Source organism: Brassica rapa, chromosome A03, assembly GCF_000309985.2.
Source record: "Brassica rapa cultivar Chiifu-401-42 chromosome A03, CAAS_Brap_v3.01, whole genome shotgun sequence".
Classification (NCBI taxonomy): domain Eukaryota; kingdom Viridiplantae; phylum Streptophyta; class Magnoliopsida; order Brassicales; family Brassicaceae; genus Brassica; species Brassica rapa.
The window spans coordinates 38,054,403-38,073,734 of NC_024797.2; the positions used below are offsets into that span (position 1 = coordinate 38,054,403).

Genomic DNA, 19,332 nt, shown 5'->3' on the forward strand with positions numbered 1-19,332 from the left:
ATAACTTCATTTGTATAAAAATATATGATATGATTAACAAATTTGAACCCGTTTTAGTGGTAGATGATAATTTATTTAAATGAAAGCATTATATTACTTAATTACGAAATTAATTAATGCAATATTTAATAAAAAGTATTTAAAATTTTAGTATGATTTTGTTAGAATTTTCTCAACAGATTTGTTATAACTGAAAATAAAATTCAAATCTATAGTTAAAATTAATTTATTATTAATATTCTTATTAATTGTTATATCATATTATGTGATTAATGAAATGGTCCTAGTAGACTTCTAAATAGTAGATAAAAATGGTACTTCTCTTTTAATAGAGAAGATATATTTTCTTATTAAAAATAACGAAACTAATAATCATATTCTCCAGAACCCATGGCGGATACCTACTGAAACTAGTAAACATAAAATTTCCTTTGTATAACTGACATCTTTACCCAAAAGGTCAAAGGGTAATTTAGATATTTACATTGCCATCTTCTTCCTTTTCTTTTTTACATTCCAAAGTCTGGTTTTTGAAGGAGATTATTTGTTCTTCCGCTTCCTCTCTCCTCTCTCCTCTCTCCTCTCTCTTTTGTTGTCTGCCGTTTCCTTGTGGGGGAGGAGAACAAACGTCGACTTAGCCTCCGATTTCGAAAAAACAGTAAGCAAATTTGACTACATTGCTCTCAATTTTCAATCTTCTTCTGCTTTCTTTCTCTTCTTTTTCATCTTTACGATTCTCTTTGTTGATCACTCTCTCGAGAATTTAACTTGTTTTTTTTTTTTTGATCGATTTTCATATGTGAAATCTAATTTCTTTTACGAGGCCTTGAAAGATTTTCGATGATAGTGTGGGATTCAGCTTGTTTCGCTTATGCATGTTTGTTTCGTTTGGAGATCGTCTAATGTTTTGCAAAGCCTTTCTTGAAAATGGGTTTTTTGTCTTCCCTTGGTTTTCTCTCAAGACTCGATTAGTGGGTTTTTAGCTCTGTTTTTTTTTTTTTTTGCTAAGAATGAAAATTTCAGTGTTAATGTGTGGTTAAAGCTAGAACCTTTTGGTATGTGTGTGTACTTGTTTGGAATAGATTCTCCTTTTACAGGGTTTTGTAGTAGATTTCTCAGTTAATCTTTTTGTGTGCTCCAAAAGTTTGTAAACTTTCGATAATGTGTGTTTTCAAAGTTTGAACCTCTTTCTTTTCTGTGTCTTGTACGAACAAAATAAAGTTTATTTCCAGGGTGAGGAGAGAGAGAGAGAGAGAGAAAGAGTAGATATCCTTTGTGGGTTCATGCTAGATTCGATATGTGATCCAATACTAAATCTCCATTAAAAAAAAAAAAAAATCGATCTTGTTTTTGATAGGCCAGTGGGAGAGACATACTTTGCTCACAGTTTTTTTGTCCACACCAATACTTGTCTGTTTCTCTCTCTCTGTGGTCTATCTTGATCAGCTCCTAGAGAGAGTTGTCTGGTTCTGTGTGATTTGTGAACTGTTAAAAAGATTGTTTTTTTTTTTTTTTGTTCCATCTTCTGCACATTGGATATGTCACCAGTGATTAAATTTGATCACTAGAAGTTTTTGATAAAACAATTTGCCTTACTGATGAATAATCTTGTTGGAGGTACTTGTGCACCATGGAAGAAGAATGCGAGGAGCTTCAGGTGCCCATGGGGATTCTAAAGTCCATAAGGTTTAGCATTTCGAATAACAAAGACCGAGTAAGTGCTGCCCTGAATATTCAATAAAACCTATAGCTAGCTACATCTTTTGTTAGTGCGTAGAGAACTTAATGTAAATGGTATATTTGTATTACAGAAGAACATGGCTGTGATGGATGTTGAAGCTGCAAATCAGGTTACTGATTCCCGGTTAGGTCTCCCCAATCCAGATTCTATTTGCAGATCATGTGGCAGCAAAGATAGAAAAGTTTGCGAAGGTATTAATGAATCCAGTTTTGGTGATATTATTTGCATATTAATGATTGTTTTTGTTTCTGTTTAGGGCATTTTGGGGTTATTAACCTCAAGAACCCGGTGATCAACCCGTATTTCCTTAAGGAGATTGCTACATTGTTGAACAGGATCTGCCCTGGATGTAAATACATGCGGAAAAAACAGTCTCAGGTTCAAGAGATTTATTTACCAACACATTTTTTTTTTTTATGTCAGGGTTGTGTTACTTAACGATGTGTGACTAACACTGCCTTTTGCTTTGTACAGAGTAGTGAAGACCGGCCTGAGAGATGTAGATACTGCACTGTAAGAAGAAGAATCTTGAGTGCAACTAACTTCCTCCTTATAAGTTGTCTTTCTTACAGTTTTTTTTTCTTTTTCTTTTTGAATCTTTCAGTCAAATACAGGTTACCCTCTAATGAGGTTTCGGGTAACGACAAAAGAAGTCTTTCGACGATCCGGAATTGTCTGTGAAGTGAGTGAAGACAATCTGTTCAAACTCAGTAAACGGGGATTATCATCACTACCTCCAGATTATTGGGAGTTTCTGCCTAAAGACTCTAACATCGACGAAAGCTGTTTGAAACCAAGCAGGCGGATTCTAACTCATGCACAGGTAGGTATACAAGAGTGACATGTTTAAATATCCATATCCTCAGTTTTTTTTTTCTTTCTGTTTTGGTCTGAATAAACTTTTTCACTTTCTGTTATTCTGGCAGATTTATGCATTGCTGTGTGGGATTGATGAGAGGCTTATCAGGAAGGATATCCCCATGTTCGACTCTCTTCCTCTGACATCTTTTCCAGTTACGCCAAACGGTCATCGTGTATCCGAAATGGTCAATCAGTTCACCGGGGCTCGACTAGTTTTTGTAAGTAGATGAATCTTGAACTGTTTTCTTTTTGATGTAACATGTCTCATATGTACTATGGTTTGTTTGTTTTTTTTTTTTATTACGATTAGGATGAACGGACTCGTATCTACAAGAAACTAGTTGGCTTTGAAGGAAATGGGCTTGAGCTGAGTGCTCGTGTGATTGAATGCATGCAGTATTCAAGAGTAAGCACTAGTTTGTAATAGACTAAGCTTCTTGTCTTTCTTGTAATCCTCTGTCCATTCTTGTTTTTTTTTTGGCACAGCTCTTTTCAGAAAACATGTCACCGAGTCAAGAATCTGCAAACCCTTACCAGAAGAAGTCAGACACTCCCAAACTGTGCGGTCTAAGATTCATGAAAGATGTGCTGCTTGGTAAAAGAAGCGACCATACGTTCAGGACAGTAGTGGTCGGTGACCCTTGTCTCAAGCTTAACGAGATCGGTATACCTCGGAGGATCGCAGAGAGGCTTCAAGTATCAGAGAATCTCAACGACTGGAACAGAGAACGCCTCGTGACTTCCTGTTTCCACAAGCTCCTCGAGAGAGGAGAGACACACGTGAGGAGAGGAGGAAGCTTGGTGGCTATCCGAGTCATCGACGATCTCCAAACAGGAGACAGCATTTTGCGGACGTTAAAAGATGGAGACACTGTGTTGATGAACAGACCGCCTTCGATTCATCAGCACTCGCTTATCGCAATGTCGGTCAAAGTCCTCCCTACTACTTCCGTTGTCTCCCTGAACCCTATCTGCTGTTTACCCTTTCGCGGTGACTTCGATGGGGATTGTCTCCACGGGTACGTTCCTCAGTCGATCCAAGCCAAGGTTGAGCTTGACGAGCTTGTGGCTTTGGATAAGCAGCTTGTTAACAGACAGAACGGTCGTAACCTGCTTTCGTTAGGACAGGACAGCTTGACAGCGGCTTATCTGGTCAGCGTCGAGACGAACTGTTTTCTGAACCGAGCTCAGATGCAGCAGCTTCAGATGTACTGCCCCTTTGAGCTTCCTCCTCCTGCGATTATCAAAGCTTCGAGCAGTGAGGCGCAATGGACGGGGATGCAGCTGTTTGGGATGCTTCTGCCTCCAGGGTTTGAGTATACTTACCCTCTGAACGATGTGGTTGTAAGCAACGGAGGGCTTTTGTCCTCCTCTGACGGGTCTGGTTGGTTACGTGACGGTGAAGGAAACTTCATCCAGGGCTTGCTGAAGGAACATAAAGAGAAAGTGCTTGACATCATGTACTCCACTCAAGAAATGTTCTCTCAGGAGTTGCAGATGCGTGGGCTGAGTGTTTCTTTAGCGGATCTGTACTTGGCCTCTGATCCGGAGTCTCGGAGGAACTTGACAGAGGAGATTAGTTACGGATTGCAAGAAGCTGAACAAGTCTGCAACAAGCAGCAGCTTATGGTCGAGTCCCGTAGAGACTTCCTCGCGGGTAATGTAGAAGATATGGCTGCAGATTTGGACCGCTTCTGCTACGAGAGACAGAGATCAGCGACCCTCAGCAAACTTGCGGTTACTGCATTCAAAGATGCTTACAGAGACGTCCAGTCTCTGGCGTATAGATACGCCGCCGAGTCCAATTCGTTTCTGATCATGTCTAAAGCTGGTAGCAAAGGGAACATGGGGAAGCTTGCTCAGCACAGTATGTGCATTGGTCTACAAAACTCTTCAGTCGCATTGTCCTTCGGGTTCCCGCGTCAGCTGACTTGCGCCTCCTGGAACGACCCCAACAGCCCGCTTCGCGGCGCAAAGAGACAAGACCAAACCGGGCATGAGTCATTTGTCCCGTTCGCAGTCATTGAGAACTCGTTTCTAACGGGTCTGAATCCTTTGGAGTCTTTTGTTCACTCCGTGACGAGCCGTGACAGCTCATTCAGCGGTAATGCTGATATCCCCGGGGCGCTTAACAGGAAACTGATGTTCTTTATGAGAGACATATACGCTGCTTATGATGGGACAGTGAGAAACTCTTTCGGGAACCATTTAGTTCAGTTTCGTTATGAGACTGAAGAAGACATAACGGGTGAAGCAGTTGGATCACTTTCTGCTTGTGCTCTCACTGAGGCTGCTTACAGCGCGCTTGATCAGCCCATTAGCCTTCTTGAAACTTCGCCTCTCCTGAATCTTAAGGTTTATTACTTCTCCTTTGACGTTTTTTATATAACATTATTACCACTTTCTTCTTCTTGTGCAGAATGTGTTAGAGTGTGGGTCGACGAAAGGTCTAAAAGAACAGACGATGTCTTTGTATTTGTCTGAAACGCTTTCTAAGAAAAAGCACGGGTTCGAATTCGGTGCACTGGACATCAAGAGCCACTTGGAGAAGCTCAGTTTCTCAGAGATTGTTTCAACGTCTATGATAATGTTGGTAGCGTGAAACTGTCTTTTCTTTCAATGGCTTCTCCTAACAAATGTTTATCTTTGGTTAATAGATTTTCTCCGAGGACAAACACAAAGATGCCTATGAGCTCGTGGGTTTGCCATTTTCACATCTCCAAGGTACAAAACCACATACATGTCTATATATGGAATAATATTCTAATGTATTTCCTTTTTTTTTTTTTTTTTTGTAAATGTGCAGAAAGTTCTGAAGCAGAAACAACTGGATGTCGAATCTGTTGTCTCTTCATTAAACAAGCAGTATGCAAACAGGAAGAAAGAGCTGAAGCTTGATGTAATTGATTTGGAGATACAAAGCACGTAAGATACATCCTCAAAAATACAGTATTGGCATTTTTATGTCTATATTCAATACTAATCTGTTATATATTTTATGTGTTGTTGATTAGAAACCACTGTTCTTGGGATGATAAGTCAATGGAAGATGATAGATTCTGCATCACAGTTACTGTTCTTGAAGCCTCCACACACGGTTCTTTGGAACTTGATGCTATTCGACTTGTCTTGATCCCTTTTCTTCTCGACTCTCCGGTGAAAGGTAAAAAAAAAAAAAAAGAACGGACAGTTCTTGTTTTGTTAGTAGTACGAGTTGTGTCATATGATGTTTCTTGCAGGCTACGGAGAGATTAAAAAGGTGGAGATCTTATGGGCTGACAGACCAAAAGCGCCGAAAAGGAACAAGAAACATATGGCGGGTGAGCTTTTCGTGAAGGTTACAATGCATGGAGTTCGTGGCAAAAAGAACATCTGGAGCGCTCTTCTTGAAACCTGTCTTCCCATTATGGATATGATCGATTGGACAAGAAGCCATCCTGATAATATCCGACAATGCTGCTCGGTTTATGGAATTGACGCTGGACGTAGCATCTTCCTAGCGGTTAGTTTCTTTTGTACAGTTTGTGGGAGTCTTGCAGCTTCTAAAGTTTTGGTGATGGTTGCAGGATTTGGAGTCTGCTGTGGCTGATACTGGTAAGGGGATGCTGCGAGAACATCTGCTTCTTGTAGCGGATTGTCTCTCCGTTACGGGAGAGTTTGTGGCATTAAACCCCAAAGGTTGGAGTAAACAAAGACAGGCTGAATCCACTCCTGCACCTTTTACTCAAGCTTGCTTCTCGGTATTGTAAACTAAACTCTACCAACTTCTTTTTCCGGTTGTGACATTTGGTTTAAATATCTACAGAGCCCAAGTCAATGCTTTCTCAAAGCTGCTAAGGAAGGTGTTACAGACGAGCTTCAAGGATCTATCGACGCATTAGCTTGGGGGAAAGTTCCTTCTTTCGGGACTGGAGATCAGTTCGAAATCATCATCTCCCCAAAGGTAATAACTTCTTCTTTAACATTATTGTTTAGTCACGACTTCTTGTAAAGGTTTTTAAATTAGTGGTGTATTCATGCGTTGATTAGGATCATGGGTTTAGTAGTACACCAGTAGACGTGTATGACTTTCTGAGTAGTACAGCAACGCTTCCAAAGAGAAAGGCAAGCTCCTTGCCCAAATCAGACAACTTCACGGTCCAGCCGTTCCCCTTACTCGATACTGCTCTCTCCAAAGCAGTGAAGACACTCGATGGGAAAGGACTCACCAGGTCGCAGCTCAGAACGATCTTTACATGGGACGACATTGAAAAGCTTTCCCGGTCACTGAAACGTATTCTCTACAAGTAAGGAAACAAAATAGTCTTTTCTTGCTTTCAAACCTTTTGACATTCAGATTCTTTTGTTAGTTACGAGATCGATGCTACGTTGAATGAGAGGGATGAAAGACTTTTGATGATGGCTCTTCTCTTTCACCCCAACAGAGATGAGAAGCTAGGACCAGGCTTCCAAGGAATCAAGGTAAATCATCCTAAGAAAAAAAAAAAAAAAAAACTCTTTATATGTTTCTTGAAAAACATTATAAGATTCTGACCTGGTTTTGTCTTACAGGTGGCTAATTCTAAGCATGGGAATGCTCGTTGCTTCGAGGTGGTGAGAACAGACGGAACAACAGAAGATTTCTCTTACCATAAGTGTGTGTTGGGAGCGACAGAGATCATTGCCCCTAAGAGAGTTAACTTCTACAAGGCCAAGTACCTTAGAAACGGTACGGTGCAGGCCGGTGCTATCTAAAAAAAACAAACGATCTTCTGTTGATATAGTATGGAACAATGTAGGATGGTGTGTGTATTAAGAAGGTGATAGATAGAAAGATAGATATAGGGGAAAAGCTTGTCTTTGCTCTAAGCTTCTTTTTGCTCCTTTCACTATGTGATACCTTTGCCTTCAACCTTAAAAAGGCTTAAAGGTTCATTACTTAGTGGAAGCAGCAACGAGAAGCTGGCAAAGCTGGGCTTCTGTTCTGTTTCTTGTTTCTGTTTCTGTGTTTGTAAAACTCTTTAATGTTCCGTTCCCCGGTTTAACTATGAATGAAATATCCGGTTATGTTTTTTTGTCCTTTCTTTTCATTCCTATAACATCTTCTGCTTCTTTTGTGAGAATTGGAAACTTATTTTGGTTACCTAAGTGTATTACTCGGTAATGCGCTGTTTTTTCCTGGTTGGTCTCAGTTACCAATTCGGCACAGTCTATGAAGAGAAATTAGATGTTCAAGTTTTAGGGAGCCAACTCTATTTATTATAGCTCATGGGTTTACCTGTATCAAGAGTCTCATATTTGACATAAAGACACATAAACTTAAAAGATAATAGCACCACAACCTTTGCTGCATACTTTTATCATATCTCATCACTCCTTGATCCATTTCAAAGTCATTCCAAGTTTGTGTTTCAGTTCTTCGAACTGTGTTGTCTACAATGGCTTAGTTACAAATTTATTCATTAACCCATTGAGAACCATGTAGTCCGAGGAACTAGAAGATAAACTTAATACACTTTGAAACCAAGCAAGCAAGCAAGCAAGGAGTGGTGAGACATGATATGATCCATTTACAAAGTGAAACGAATATTTATTGAAACCACTTGAAAAAGAGGCAATGACGACAAAATATAAGACATAACATCTAGCTAATGTTGTGGTGACTTTTAATATAAGACATGACTTTTAAACATCATTACCGGGTTTTTAGTCAGCACTAAACCAGAAAATGATAATAGGTAAGAAGGAATGCAATCTACGGGAGAGTCATCGTCTATATCAGGTTGTGACTGAGCTCTAATTAATGCCTTCTTGTAACTGCTTGATCTTCTCAGGATATCTTGTAGGCTCCCTGAAAACCTGTTCACAAGACAAGGCATACAAGTTTCATGAGCATAATATATTTAGTTTGTGTAGCTTATAGATGATACCACTAACAAGTCACTTACTTATTTGTTACTCCGTCCAGATTGTTTCCTGCTCAGATCAAATATTAGCGTGTCAGATAGAGAGAAAGGAGCATGAGGTTTAAGTTAAATTGGGATCTATATAGGTTACCTTAGCTTCCTAGACATAAAAGTCACATCACTGCCATCATTTGGAACCCTTGACTGCAAAGGATCTGTACTTGAGCTAGCTGGTTGTTGAGCTCTACTTTTTTTCTCTTTCGGTTTCATTGAGCTCAATGAACCATTAGAGGAACCGCTTGGATGAAGATCAAGTCCCTTCTTCTCCTTTTTAGATTTAGCCCCACCAGCCACTTGATCTGGTTTCTCTTGATTTTGGCTGCAACCAAAATTGTCTCCCATATCATCAGTTAGACTTTTCTTGGAAAGGCTCTTATCCACAGCATCATCAGCGCACTTTCTCAAAAGTGAAGCATCGCTCTCAGCATCTTTGATGAGAGGGGTCTCCTCCGGAGCAGCATTGTTTACCTCAACTGAAAATTCTTGGGAGTCTGCAACCTCCAAAGCAGCATTGTTTACATCATCAACTGACAATTCTTGGGAGTCTGCAACCTCAAGAGAAGCATTGTTTTCCTCGGTTTCATTTCTGATAATACTATCAGGCTCTTCTCCTTCCACAGCTTTGACAGACTCATCAACATTGTGTGCATCAGAGGAAACGACCAGAGTATCTTCTTCTTCAGCTGGGGTCTTGGATTTTTTGGTCTTAGTATTAGACTTCACTGATTTAGCCTCATCGGCATTGGCTTCAGCATTACTGGCCTGGATATTATCTGCAGCACTTGGTATAGCTTTTCCACATCCCAAAGTATCATGAATCGTCTCAGTTTCTACACGAGAAATAACATCACCTAATAAGTTAGAGAATAACAACACTCAGCCAAGAATCAAGAATGACATTATGAGTTGATGAGATAAACTCCGAAGAGAATTGATCTTAGAGGAAAACTATATTCAGCAAAGCATTGAAATTACCTTTCTGACTTGCTTCTGTAGAAGAAGGAATGCCCAGATTTTCGATTGGAAGAGATTCAGGAGTAGCATCAACAGAATCAACATTTGCAGCAGGAACTCCTTTAATCTTACTCACAATATCTCTTGAAGTTGTAATTGAAGCAGCAGAAAAAGACTGACTGATGGCATCTTTGATCTCTTCTTTCTTCTTTTTTTCTTCTCTGTATCTGGTCTGGTGGTAACCTCACTGACAGTGTCCAAATGATTTGTTGTGTGTCTCACTAGATTGTCAGTTTCAGTTTGATCTATTGTCAGTTTCAGTTTGATCTCTTCCCACATCTTCGATAGAAGAAATCTGAACCAGCTCATTTTCTATAAAGAATCAACAATAACATAATAATGAGTTATATATAATACAAACTACTACCTGAGAACTGAACATAAAGGATAACTAACTAGATTCAGTAACGAACTGAAATATTACCTTTTTGAGTTGCTTCTGCAAAAGAATCATCAAGATTTTCTCCTCTAGAGATTGGAAGAGATTCAGGTACATTTCCAGGAAATTTACCTATCTCATTCACAATATCTCTTGAAGTTGTAATAGCAGTAGTAGCAGAGGATTGATTTGCTTCATCTTCTGATCTCTTCTTTTCTGCGTCTGGTCCGGCTGTTAGCCTACTGTTAGTGTCCAAATGATTTTCGGTTTCAGTGTCATCTTCCACAGATTTCTCAATTTCTACACAGAATCAGAAATAACAACATTATGAATTCATAACAGAGAGAGCTGTGAACGTTAAGGGATTTTACCTTTCTGAGTTGCTTCAGCAAAAGGGTTACCACGATTTTCTCCTCCAGAGGCTGGAAGGGATTCAGGAGTAGCAGCAACACTATCTACATTTGAAGTTGTAAAAAAAACAGCTGCAGAAGACTGATTGATGTCATCTTCTGATCTCTTCTTCTCTGTATCTGATCTGGTTGCTAAATGATTTGCCTGGTGGCTAACCAGATTATGAGTTTCAACATCGTCTTCCATAGATTTCTCACCCATCTCAGTTTCTACACAATAAAATTATGATTAGATTCAATAAACAACAGATGATCAGTATTCTCTGATCCAAATTTGTATACCTTTACTTGTTATTGTTTCCGGAAGAGTATCCTCATCTAGTTTTTTTTTCGGTGAAGATTCAGTAGCAACAACTTCAAGCTGAAGCTGAACATTTCCACTTAACTCGTGACTCCCATCAACATCAAATTCTGAAGCAGCAGCAGAAGATTGATTAAGATCATCAACCTTTGGTTTTTTCCAACTCTTTTCTCCATCGGAAAGTTCCAGTTCCCTCTTCTTTCTTGTCTTCTCAACTTCCAAATCTTCTTCCTCGAAAAGTAGAGAATCATTCTTGTCTTCCTCATGGATTAAACAATTTTCAACTTTGACGGCAGCATCAACAAACACAAACCAACAATTACGACCGATGCCGTTGAAAACCATACTCAAGAGCATAGAATCTGGCAAGTGATAATCAAAAAGGAGACCCCTCGTATTCTCACGATTAACCTAAATTAAATTAGGAGGTCAAGAAAGAAACAAAACCACAACTTAGCTAAAACATTATTAAAAACACACACACTGATGTTGCTACCTTAACCGCAGATATATCAATTTCTCCAAGTTCGGGAAAACACTCATGATGCTCCTTGCATAGTTTCACTATATGTATGGTGAACCCAGAATCATCATCAGATCCATCGAATGGAGATTGAAGTGAAATACACTTTTACCTACCTTTGAACTCGGAGATGGTTTCATGGTCGTGAAGGAGAACCAGGAGATGAGTGTCTAGGCTGGTCTCTACGTACACGCAGTTAGTCTCCCGTGTGTCAGATTCAGCCATTGCCGAGGTTGGATTTGGCGGGGAAAGAAGATGAACAGGTTGAATATCGTTTAGATTAACAAGTCGCTTGGTTACTCTCAAAGTCAGACGACATTTATATAATGGGTAGTTAATCTCGATTAAATATATTTTTAACGCGTTCCAAAAAAAATATATTTTCCCACATCTTTTTGTTTGGTACTCTTAATTACGTAAAAAGAGGTAATAAATTATTCAACCATATCTATGCTACTACTAAATGAAGAACAATATAAAATGATTCGGTTTTATCATGTTCAACTTCTTTTAAAATATTTACTAAAATACTTTCTCGTGTTTATGCACAGATTATAAATATTTATAAAGTAAATATATTATAATAATTGATTGAAATTTACTTTAATTTTAAGTTACTTCATAATTTGTATGTATAATTTATATTAATAATTTTATATTACATTAATTACACATATAATTTTAGATGTGTTATATATCGTCAATTTTGTTGCTTTTATAATCAATTTAATTCTCATTTGGATATATTAGATTTCATCTATTTCTCTAAATTCAACTATAATATTTTTTTATTTTAACTAAATTAAAATTTTGATTAATTTTCTTATTTGCATTTAGGTTGATTGTTGTCTTAGATATTTAAATATATTTTAGTAAGATTATTATTTAACTTAAGATTATTGTGCTTAAAATGAAAAAAAAAACTACAGTTCCAAATTACATATATTAATATAATGATAATATTATAAAGTCTCATGCATATATATAAATTTTACAAAATAACTAAACTGTAACAGTTGGTTAAAATTTTATTTTTATTTATTAATATGTTTTCAGTCATCCTATAATTTATATTTATAAAGTGGATATATCATTAGTATAAAATTATATATTTTATTGTAGTTAAATCTTTGAATTTAGGTATAAGTTGGATTAGTTGTGTGACACCCCCGATCTGGTCTAAGTATAAGTTGACTCGATCAGCCGTGCAACAATCAAACAAGAACATGCACAGCCGATCACTCCTAACTGAAACCAAACCGAGAAGCCACAATGTGTACATAAACGACTAACCCGAAGTTCCCGAAATGAATCCAGGTACCTTAGGCCAACCGCCTAAGTACACATATCCTATTAGGTACAACCCGAGGCTTTACAACCTTAAGAGTAATACCCAATAGTTGGTTCGTCCGGACAAGGACTAATATCATTTGGAACCCGTACTTTAAAAACATTCTTTATACACTATATACTTATTTATTTAAAAGAATCTTACAAAATCTTATAGATTAACCTCGAGGTTTTCGGTCAACAAACCTTATACATAAAGTATATCAAAACGACTACAAGGATAATAAAACTACCGCTGGCTAATGACGTTCCTTCCCATCCTAGAGTAAAGGTCTCCCACCTACTGGTTACCTGCATATCAAATGAGTCATGAGTAACTAGTTTACTCAGTGAGTCTAATCCCACACCCAAACACATATCAATAGTATCCCGAGCAAGCGACACCATTTGAATGCAGTGGAATTATATTCCATAATTAATATAATTTTAAGGCATGTCAATCCATCCATGTGAATCTTTCTTAAACATCACCTCCACGATACCCGCCAATCACCCATACTCTTAATATATATATATATATGCTAAACCCGGAAAACCACCAAGCCTAACCGAGCCTAACGGGGAATAAATATAACCATCATCTCCATCAGATATTCCAAGATAGAACATCCAACGCTGCATGAAGTTACACGGCCTCCAGGGTGCGACCCCATCATCGTGTCTTCATGACCTTGATCCATATCGCTGGACCAATTCACGGCAATGCGGGACTTTCAGGAGAGTGAGTATATAATAAGACTTCACATGATTCACACTTATTAATAGAATACTTATAGATTAGTACTTGAGAACAAGTACTAAGGCTCGGGATAACCTCAAAGAATTATTCTTATTAATTCTTAAGTATTTAAACTAGATAAATACTTCATATATAAATATAGATCAAGGGATAATACTTAATAAATCAACCATAATTACTCCTTAATTAATCCATGATTAATTCTTAATTAATCAATGATTATCCCTTAATTAATTCATGATTAATTCTTAATTAATCAACCATATTCAATATTCAATATGCAATCATGCATACTCATTCATAATTCATTCATCATCTAGACTCACCTTTAAATCCATGAGATTGGCTAAGGAAGACTAGACTCGAGCTCAAGCTAATCACACTTCACTTATGGATCACTCTCGGTTCAGAACCATCATAAGGATCCGGCTGATCCGAATACTCTCCTTGGCCATCGGTTTTACTCAACTAATTAAAATTGACTGGTTGTCTCTCTTCAAGTTAACCACGAATTAACCGATCAAAATCAAAGGCTGAAGAATATGGGTGATTCTAAACTCTTGGACACCAAACCTTCAGCTCTTAACCACACCAGTACACACTGGATAAAGTCACAGGATGGTGAGAAAGGTTTGTCCATGCTTAATTCTCTTCTCTGAATTTTGTTTCTGGATTTTTTAACTGGTTTTTCTCACAAATGTTTCTCTCTTCTTTCTCTCTTTCTCTCTGAATTTTTCTCTGGTTTTTCTTGCAGGTTATGAACGTCCAGAGGAGAGAAGATGGTGTTTTATAACATAAGAAGTTGCTTCAGGTGAGGGTTTACTTAAACCAAAGCAAGTTGCTGTCCTTTCCCTCCTTTGAAGAAAGATTATTTTGTTTTTATTAAACAAGCAACCAGCTTGTGACTTTCATGTGACTTTAGTGAAGCAAGCAAGCAGGTAGGTGCAGCTCATGTGACTGATTTACTGAGAAAGCAAGAAGAATAGCTGGTGAAGGTATTAAACTGGTTGGAATTTAGTTAAGAAATTTAACGGCAATTTCGGACAGTTTTCGACTAAAATTTCTCATCCTTCGAATCTCGTCTTGCTTTCAACTAAGCTTGCCTAGCTTAAATAAAATTCGACCAACATTATTAACACTCTACCAGAACTATCAATGAGAGGCCTTTCGACCACAAGAAAGTCCCGTCGAGGTATTAATTCACCGGGTCGACTTTATTTTTAAATCTGATCGACCAACTCCAAACTGGTCGAGCGGAGTTTTTCTCGACCAAAAATTAACTGGCTCGTGAGGGTTATTACATTCTTCCCCCCTTAAAAGAATTCGTCCCCGAATTCTCAAAACATAGCTGTACAGACTTTTACTGAACACTGGAGTCTCTGCAAGAAGTTTAAGATAACCAACTCTGAACTTATCCTCATCTGCCTGTGTCAAAACAACTGATGGTTCCCCAAATACTTGAACTTTTACAAATTTTTCCTTTTCTCCAATCTTCTGATATGGTGCTCACCTATCCGCAAAGGACCTTTAGGATATGCAAAATAGGGTTACAAGTTTTCTTGTCTCAGCAGTTCTATCATACTGGGTCTGATATAAGATTACGCAAAATCGGCTCACCAATAGCATAACTAAAAGAAGTTCCGGTCAACAGATAACCATTTCAATTCTGAACAACTCGGTACATACCAAATAACAGATTTGCGGATTTCCCCAACTTTTCTAAAATAATTCTTTCTTTTCTGAGCAAACACTTTCACGATAACCAATTCTTCATCGCACATAACTTTCATATACTGCGGTCTACATACTTCCTTTGACATCGTTGAATCTCTGAATACCATTACTTCTGAAACCTTTCTATCTGCTTTCCTCCAGTTCAATAACATGGAAATATGGAACGTCAGGTGATGTGCCATACGTGAAGGTAACATCTTCAGTCTGGTCAATGTCAACTTGATTAACCGTGCAACAATCAAACAAGAACATGCACGATCAATCACGCTAACATGATTCAGACCAAGGGTGCCACTCTCAAATACACACACACACACTTATTCCAGGAATGATTTCCCTTACAGTATTCCATACCTTTCTTATCTATCTGAGATACTCTTCAAAAACTTCTGAACGACTCAATCTCACTGAAGTTTCGCATATCCAAGTCTTGTTTTATTACTTTCTGATTTCCTTCTTCTGTCTAGTAACTGAGGAATCAACAAGTCCGCCTATACCAAACTTGATTTACCAACGAAGTACTCTTGTATGATGACTTCACACTTTCTCTGTTAATACATCTTCTAATCTCTTAACAACTTGAGCATTCCCATATGCCTTATGGTTATACCTTTTTCCTTGCACTCTTCAATCTTCCTTGGGATTTACTTCACATCTGCTTAATTTTAGATTGAATTTGGGTTCCTTCTCCCACATCTCCACTTTATGAACTTGTACATGACACAGTCCTCATACTATTCTTCAAAATTCTCTTCACCCAGTTCCTTCTATGAATTCCTTAGATTCTCATCGTTCAACTGAGTTCCTCAAATACAAATGAATAAGCCATCTTGATTTTCTACTTGCAATCTTGAAGGTTATCTATTCTCTCCAGACTGATATGAGCGAGGCTCCAACACTTAGTAGAATACGACTGCAGGCCAACGGTAACTGGTCATCTCTCAAAGACTTCCTTCCTCAACAACATCCTAATTGAGCTCGATAACTAGATAGCCAATCTCATTCTAGATAGAAACAAACCGCTCTAATGGAAGTACTAAGGAATGGGGATGGGATACGAAGGCATACCATAACTCTAAATGGCAGCCAGTACTTCCACGAATAAGAACAGTGTACCTGAATTCACTAAAGTGAATCCTTCCTAAAACAATGACACTACCCGAGAACTACATCTATGTGTTGTTCCCGCATCAAACACAATATGGGCGGAAAATTCCGTCCATAGGCAAGGTCTCATACGACACCTTGATCACTCCTTCACTAATTTATTTAATCATTCATAAATGTTTAAAATGCACACAACACGCAATGGGATAAGAAGCAAACCTGTGATTGGACCTTTTCAGAGGTTTTGACGGTCCAGGCAACTATAAAGTGTAGGCTCTACCCAAATAGCCAAACACTTAGTTAGTGACTAATGGTAAGGAAAGCGAACAAGTTTAACAAGCGGTACCCTAGGTATAGGTAAAAAGATCGGGTAACTTCATGAGCCATGGTAAGATAACCTCTGTACTCATTACTGGCACCACCGAAGCGCGAATGACATAAGCGATCGAGGATTTTATATACTTGAACAATCATCACCTTACTCTCCTTGCTAGCCAAAACCAAAACAACTCAGGGTCCTCGGTCTTGATCTGATGAAACGTCCAACAAAAATTATCTCCATCGACTTTCTTGATTCATTACTTGAAACTGACCTTCTATCTGAATAGGTTGATAGTTAAATAATCTGCATGACTTGGTAAACTTCTTCAGTAAAAACGACTTCTATAGAAATCATGTGATCCTCCACCAACTCCTCATAGCTCTTAAGCTTTATAGTTTAGGTTACTCTGAGATTAATGGCTAAGTCACAATAGTACATCTTCATGATCTTTAGCTCATCCTCCAAACCATAAGGGATGAATCAGATTAACTTGACTTCGAAATCTTGGCAGAAACATCTCACTGTGCGAACTCCATATCGGTCCCATGTTTTGGGTAGAAAACACTCCATCTTGAACTCTTGAAAGAAATCCGCCTAACTTGGACTAACATTTCCCAAATGATGCTTGACGCTTAATCACCAACTTACTGTATCATTCTTGATGATGTATGGTTCCATATCCTTCTTGCAATCTTCTGAACAATGGGCCACGTTAGTTGTTCTGCTCCTAGTGTTGCATTCGAAATCTTCCTCTATACAAAATCTACATCGAATGGTTTAGTACTTGTCGGTGTTGTCCCAACTTCTTTATCTTGTTCACAAACTTCAAGATGTCTTGTTGCAAAGGAATGGTGCTGCTGCGTCCATCGTCTTGTATTACTGCTGAACTATCTCCGCCACCAATGTTAAGCTTGAAACAAGTGCTGAATCAATCAGGCTTGTTCGTCTCTGGTTCTGGTACGTTGGGCATAAGCTGGATTGAAATGAGCAGCCGAAAGAATAAGTCATATGAAGTCGGATATTTTAAACCGGATCATCACCAACAACTTCAACTTTGACTTCAATAAAACACGGGCCGAAGATGTAATTGATGTGTCAACTCTGTCTCATATGTCTTTGAATATCGATATCCACACTAGAAATTATAGGAACCGCAGGAAAGCATGATGATACCAACTCCGAGCATAATGGTAGCAAACCTGAGCACGTTGTTAGCTCACCCGAGCATGATGATAATGGATTGAAGCATGACCAGATTGAACCAAAACATGACGATAACAAACCGAATTATGACGGTAGAAAGCTCAATCATGACTGTAGGAATCTCGATCTTGACAGGATCAAAATTGGTAAGTACACTCCACTCTGTCGAGCTTGTCTTGATGCATCTCGTATGAAAGATAATAGTAAGGTAACTACCCATGACTATCTATCCTAAGATGAAGGAACTAGCCAGCACATCCTAATTATCCTTGCGACTCATTTTGACTCGAAAAACGTTTGAAACAAGTCCCATTCAAGCATCGTATAACCATGCTCTGATACCACCTTTGTGACACCCCCGATCTGGTCTAAGTATAAGTTGACTCGATCAGCCGTGCAACAATCAAACAAGAACATGCACAGCCGATCACTCCTAACTGAAACCAAACCGAGAAGCCACAATGTGTACATAAACGACTAACCCGAAGTTCCCGAAATGAATCCAGGTACCTTAGGCCAACCGCCTAAGTACACATATCCTATTAGGTACAACCCGAGGCTTTACAACCTTAAGAGTAATACCCAATAGTTGGTTCGTCCGGACAAGGACTAATATCATTTGGAACCCGTACTTTAAAAACATTCTTTATACACTATATACTTATTTATTTAAAAGAATCTTACAAAATCTTATAGATTAACCTCGAGGTTTTCGGTCAACAAACCTTATACATAAAGTATATCAAAACGACTGCAAGGATAATAAAACTACCGCTGGCTAATGCCGTTCCTTCCCGTCCTAGAGTAAAGGTCTCCCACCTACTGGTTACCTGCATATCAAATGAGTCATGAGTAACTAGTTTACTCAGTGAGTCTAATCCCACACCCAAACACATATCAATAGTATCCCGAGCAAGCGACACCATTTGAATGCAGTGGAATTATATTCCATAATTAATATAATTATAAGGCCTCTCAATCCATCCATGTGAATCTATCTTAAACATCACCTCCACGATACCCGCCAATCACTCATACTCTTAATATATATATATATATATGCTAAACCCGGAAAACCACCAAGGCTAACCGAGCTTAACGGGGAATAAATATAACCATCATCTCCATCAGATATTCCAAGATAGAACATCCAACGCTGCATGCAGTTACACGGCCTCCAGGGTGCGACCCCATCATCGTGTCTTCATGACCTTGATCCATATCGCAGGACCAATTCACGGCAATGCGGGACTTTTGGGAGAGTGAGTATACAATAAGACTTCACATGATTCACACTTATTAATAGAATACTTATAGATTAGTACTTGAGAACAAGTACTAAGGCTCGGGATAACCTCAAAGAATTATTCTTATTAATTCTTAAGTATTTAAACTAGATAAATACTTCATATATAAATATAGATCAAGGGATAATACTTAATAAATCAACCATAATTACTCCTTAATTAATCCATGATTAATTCTTAATTAATCAATGATTATCCCTTAATTAATTCATGATTAATTCTTAATTAATCAACCATATTCAATATTCAATATGCACTCATGCATACTCATTCATAATTCATTCATCATCTAGACTCACCTTTAAATCCATGAGATTGGCTAAGGAAGACTAGACTCGAGCTCAAGCTAATCACACTTCACTTATGGATCACTCTCGGTTCAGAACCATCATAAGG

The 19,332-nt window shown here is 38.2% G+C and overlaps 1 protein-coding gene and 1 pseudogene across 1 annotated transcript; one reads left to right on the plus strand and one right to left on the minus strand.

Moving 5' to 3' along the window:
• The first annotated feature begins 395 nt into the window (after window positions 1–395).
• On the plus strand, window positions 396–7,342 carry LOC117132791 (DNA-directed RNA polymerase IV subunit 1). Its single transcript, XM_033287895.1, has 19 exons — window positions 396–658; window positions 1,618–1,714; window positions 1,812–1,932; window positions 1,998–2,119; window positions 2,216–2,254; window positions 2,346–2,564; window positions 2,668–2,820; window positions 2,913–3,008; window positions 3,089–4,957; window positions 5,022–5,191; window positions 5,260–5,326; window positions 5,409–5,527; window positions 5,617–5,765; window positions 5,842–6,104; window positions 6,169–6,342; window positions 6,408–6,545; window positions 6,632–6,888; window positions 6,952–7,063; window positions 7,154–7,342. Exons 2-19 carry the CDS (start codon window positions 1,631–1,633, stop codon window positions 7,334–7,336), a joined length of 4,335 nt encoding a protein of 1,444 aa, XP_033143786.1. The 5' UTR covers window positions 396–658; window positions 1,618–1,630; the 3' UTR covers window positions 7,337–7,342.
• A 727-nt stretch (window positions 7,343–8,069) lies between these two features.
• LOC117132713 lies at window positions 8,070–12,549 on the minus strand (annotated as a pseudogene).
• Between the last annotated feature and the right edge of the window lie 6,783 nt (window positions 12,550–19,332).